Below are 5,509 nucleotides of genomic sequence, written 5' to 3'. Positions count from 1 at the left end.
CTGGCAGGAGGACAGGAGCAGCAGAGAGGAGAGGCAGGCTGCTGTACCAATACCTGCTCTGAAAGAAAGATAGAAGGCTCCACAAAACCAGAATATATATCTATTGCAGAATTTGAACAACAGGATCAAAAAACTAATCAGACAGAACAATCATTAATGGAAATATTACAGGAGCTGAGGGAGGAGTCTGACTTTGTGAAAAAACCTAGTGATAAAATCTATTCAGAGAGCCCTTATGACACAGACTGCACAAAGAAGCTAATTTCCACAATACATCAGACTTCCTCACAAGAGGATTTGCTAAAGGAAATAGAGTCTGAACTCTTAACTACAGATTTTTCAAAGGAACGAGAATTCCCGAATGGCGTGCGGAAGGGTGAACATGCCTTGGCCATGTTTGAAAAATGTGTGCAAGATAAGTACCTGGAGCAAGAACAAACCATCAAAAAGTGAGTATTTGAGTATGCTCATCAGTAATGGAGGTGTGCACTGTACAGTTTTGCTTTTATGTTGTGTGCAACTTCTTGGTATGAAACAAGTGTTCTCTTGTGACTTGTTATAAGGACAGTTAATGAGCTTTTTGAATTATCTTCTTTAAGTGAGGAATTATTTTTACTTGTGGTGTGTACTTATAAATAAAAAATGTGTGCTTGGATCTCTGAATTCTTGTGGAATTTGGCAGGAACTGAATAGCCAACTGTTCAGTTGAATAGCTTGCCAATGTCTAGAATTAAATACCCTAAAAGTAATGGTGATATGAAAATAGTCCAGGATTCATTCAGTCCATATATGTCTTTGGAAAAACTAACCTTTGTAATTACTAACTCCCACTATGTGTGTTTCATTTAGGAGTTTGGAATTGCTTATATATTTTTCAAGTGATATTCTCTCTCCTGACATAATCCAGAAAATAAGTTGAGCTATTATTTGAGTTGGAAGTTATATATGGATATACTACTATCTTACTGCACTTCATATGCTTCTAAATTTTGCTGTAATAAAATGGACTTAATAGTTCTAGCAGGCAGTACACTGCTTGAAGAATTAATGAAAAGCCAGTTCATTGCTTGATTGCTTGATTCCCCACTTGGTGTTTCATATTCAGTTACAACTTCAGAAATGTTTCTTGCTGGCAAAATGTAGCCTCTAACTTCAAATCTATTCCCAATTGCAGAGCTGAAAAAGAGTGAACTGCTCTTCATACAAGGCACTCTGGTACTATGGTATGAGAAAGCCAGGCAGAGGGAGAAGAGATGCCCAAAAAGTAGAATAGGGAAAGTATTTTCTTGCAGAGTATTCTTTGACCTCACCAGTTAACCTCTGACAAAAACCATAAAAGTGAGGCAAGCCAGTTGTTGACAAGGAAGCTTGGATGTGCATACTTTGACATGCAGTAATTACAGAGGAAGGAGGAGTGGGAATGTGAAGTGGTGGGTGTGTAGATGGTTGTAATTCCTGGAGATTGTAAGTGAACAAGTTATTTGGGTTTTATGTGTTTATGGTAAACTCGAAAGCAGGTCAGTGTTTCCAGCCACCAGCCAATTACTTTCTTAGAGACAAATGTTTATATAAATATATGTATATATTATGTATACACATAGAAAGGTTTTTCTATCAACATGTCTTTAGTGTCTTTTTTTGCCAGCTGCTATCCCAGCTGTACCCCACCCCTTTGACTTCTGGGGACTCAACTCAAGAGTATAAAACTGCTGTGGGACATGTTATATTTGGTCCAAAGGGCATTTTGGATTATGTCCCTTAGCTTATGATCAGCAGAATTTCTTGTAGCATTGCTCTGGAAATAGCCCAGTAGTCTCCTGTGATCAGATCTAAGTGAGCAGCAATTTTGTGAATTAAGATTTTGTAATACTCCTTAATAAATTAAAGAAACAGTGCAGAAATGCTGAACTCTGTTTCACTGATGATTTGAATTCCCTGTAATTTAGGAGCCTAGTTTGTTTAGACATATTTATTTATTTATTTTTTTTCCAAAGGAAGGGAGCTAAAGATGAAAGTATGTATGTAAAGGGTTGCTTAAATATCTAGTTCAGGCAAGTGTCTATCTCCCACAAATTCATGCAATTAATGGCCTAAAATAAACACAATCTATCTGTATCTTTAAACATTTGATACTTAAATACATTTTAGACTCTGTTTATTCAGCAGTTGTAACATGTAACTTCTGAGTTTTATGTGTAACTGTTCCATTGCAGTGCTAGAAGGTCAAACCAAGTAAGAGTTGGCTTCAACTCAGGCTGCAGACAGCAGGGCTCTAAAGGAACAAACTGTTGGTAAAAATGTGAACTTTATAAGGAGTATGAGCATGGGCACTGTTGCAGTTACATAGCTACTTAGGACTTAGAAAATCTGGTGTCCATTTCTTACCAGGTTGTGAACTGCAAAGGCTGCTCTGAGCAATCCATGAAATGAGTACAGTACTTGTGTTTTCAGACATTTGACTGGAAGTTACTTGTCTTAGAAATACCTTAAAATGTACAGTTCTGTAGTTGCATAGAGGTACCAAATGTCTCACTTCATCATGGACCATGACAACCCTAAAGTGCTGGAAACAAGCAATTTGCTCACAAGGAAGGTGTTGCTTGCTGCTTTGGAGTTAAGTTTCACATGCACAACATGCTTCTGTTGTGTTATTGTAAGGCTTTCCATGGTTTCTATTAGTGTTTCTGACTGTAACTCTGAATAAAATTTGCAGATCAAAGAGGGAAATCCATCTCTCTCAAAATTAAAAACAAAAAAATAAATGGTGAAGTATCTTGCCTTTTTTTTTTTTTCTTTACAGATTGATTAAAGAAAATAAAAAACATCAGGAACTGATTTTGGACATTTGCTCAGAAAAGGACAATTTAAAAGATGAACTGAAAAAACGAACAGAAACAGAAAAGCAGCACCTCAACATTATTAAACAGGTACAGATAACAAAACAGAAGTGCTAGTTAGTATCTCACCTGTATATGATGTCATTGCCACGGTTTAACAGCATGTCCTTGGCAGCATGGAGGAAGAGGAAGGCATGCCTGTGCAGTTGGTTGGCCTACCTTTATAAGCTGACTACAGCTTAGAAATCTGGTGAGAGATAGCATTTAAAGTGCTAAATTCTGTTTGTTAAAGTACTGGTCATTCTACCCTAGTTGTCAGCTCTGTTGATGTCTGCATCACACAGAAATCTGCTCTCAAAGCAGAGTGTCAGGCTGGTTGTGTTCCAGAGGAATGTATTCATGTAGGTAGAAGCTTAGTCTGACTTTGGTTAATTTCAAAGAATCTTTGAAAATCCATTATGTGATTGAAAATGGATTTGAAAAATCTTATTTTTAAGCTACAAATTGGAATTGCATATGCGTGTTACCAGCCTACTCATTCTATCTTGTCTGTATTTCCATGATAGCACCGTATGATTTCATTAAGCTCTATCACTCAGCATTTGCTTTATCCCATTCTTATTAAAAAAAATAGAAAATAAAAAAAAAAATTGGGAGAGTTTCTTTTGCTTTCTAGTCAGATAAATAAGATCTGTGATTTTATTTGCTTGCATGTGATTTTAGAAAATACTGGTTTGGAGTATAATACTTTTATATTGTAGTTGGATAGCATCTGGAGTTGTAAGATAAATTGCAGGGAAACCTTTGTGTCTTTTAATTTGTGATGTGTTTTAGTGTTGCAATTTTCAAAGTAGTGTTTTCTGGTAGCTTTCCAGTCAAGGAAACCTTGACTGCACTCAGATCTGCAAGTAAACTGTACGTGCATGCTTGGATGTGTAAAATTTTTATCTCATATGGCCAACGATTAATTTGCAACGCTGAAGAGGATGTGAACAATTGTGTCGCCACAGATTGTTCTTGCCTTTTATGTAGCAGTTTGGAATAGCACAAAAATATAAGGTATTGAGCCTGAGGTCTTGTACTTTTGAACATCTCACCCACCCCAAACCAAACCCAATAAAATGACCCGTGGTGAATTGGCTTTTCCCTGAAACAAGAGAACAGTCGCTAAGGCACAACCCGAGCAACCTTTGGCCAGCGTGAAAGCTTATGTAGCCACCAGTTGCTCCTGCCCTAGTGCTGCTGCTGCTTCTACTGGACTTGCATGACTGTGCAGTGAACACGCTCTGGGAAGTGTTCCAGTTGGACATTGGTAATTATTCTTCAGCTGGAGCAGGTCTCTGACTTGGTTCACTAGGCGGCTAGAAAAAGTGCCAGCACAATGATTAAGCACCTCTTTATTTGCTCAGTTATTTTTCAATGAATTAATCCCTAGTCCAGTTCAGTGTGGATGCATGACTGCTTTGCTGGCATGGTAGAGGATATGGCACAGGGATAGTAACAAAAGGGTGGAAGGTGAAACAACTTGAGAGAGCAGCCAGCTCTGCTCTAGCATCTCAGCATTTGCTGTCAAACTCATTTATTGTGTAGTAAATCACTGTGCCTCCTGTTTTACTTGATTTGATGCATCTTCAGTCTCACTGAAGATGAGAATTGACACCTTTCATGCTTGTACTGAAATGCAAACCTAGATGTTGATATAAATATTTGCAGCTTGGCAAGTGTAAAACACAGGTAAATATCTGTTGAAGCATCTAATTTTATGTGAAATGTTCCTGCATGTACAAAACATGATCACAGTCTTCTTTTCTCTATAATTGTGTCATATTGTTGCCTTATAGCTGGAAGCAAGAATGGAAGAGCTTAATAAAGAAGTGAAAGCTAGTAAAGACAAACTTTTAACTCAAGATGCAGCAGCCAAAAATGCTATTCAGCAGTTGCATAAAGAGATGGCATTTCGAATGGAACAGGTAATATGGAAAACATTGAATTATTGAACATTTCATGAACAAACTTGGTTCTTCTAGGAAACATGTATTCTATGTTGTTAGATCACTAGATAAAGCAAAATCCAAAATTTGAATTGCTAGCATGTGGCTCTATGTACATTTTTGATAACTGGCACCAGTGAATTTCTAAATAGCTGTTAACATTCTAGAGTGCCTGTTAACTCTTTCTAATATGTGTATTTGTATTTATAGAGTTCAGCCCACAAAGAAATCTCATTTTCCTTGCCTTTAAGCTGATCTTTGCTCAAAAAGAGGTAAAAGCTGTGGTGACCCTTTTTTCAGACAGGCTATCACAAAATTAGTTTGTTGTTTGTTTTTTTTGAAACTCAACACAAAGATCTCATTTTGTCTCATGTGTTACTGAGAGCTGCCATGATTGATTTATTTTTTCCTTATTAATATTGTATAATGCCAAGTATTTTCTCTATTGTATGAATTCTAAAGTTTAGCATATGATTTGGGGTTTTTTTATTTGAAGCAGAATTTCTTAGGGCTGGGGCAGGTGGGTTCTGTAAAAATAAATCAGTGAAAATAGGCTACCTGAAAAATAAGCCACTGAATAGTGATTGTGCAGTTGTGGAGGAGGGAAGACAGAAGACTGGTGCTGGGTATTAGCAAAATACTTTGTTGCTAAAACATGCCAAATACAATTCTTTCCTGCTG

General features: G+C 37.1%; 1 protein-coding gene across 1 annotated transcript in view; it reads left to right on the top strand.

Annotated features, from left to right (window-relative positions):
- Positions 1-5,509, top strand: part of CCDC186 (coiled-coil domain containing 186) — a 17,494-nt gene that overhangs the window by 214 nt on the left and 11,771 nt on the right. The window contains exons 2-4 of the mRNA XM_010007940.1: positions 8-449; positions 2,801-2,927; positions 4,679-4,807. Coding sequence (XP_010006242.1) covers positions 8-449; positions 2,801-2,927; positions 4,679-4,807 — 698 coding nt within the window. The remainder of the gene's footprint in view (positions 1-7; positions 450-2,800; positions 2,928-4,678; positions 4,808-5,509) is intronic.

This window comes from Chaetura pelagica, unplaced genomic scaffold, assembly GCF_000747805.2.
Source record: "Chaetura pelagica isolate M959 unplaced genomic scaffold, ChaPel_1.0 scaffold531, whole genome shotgun sequence".
Lineage (NCBI taxonomy): Eukaryota > Metazoa > Chordata > Aves > Apodiformes > Apodidae > Chaetura > Chaetura pelagica.
This window is presented reverse-complemented; position numbering and strand designations above follow the sequence as displayed.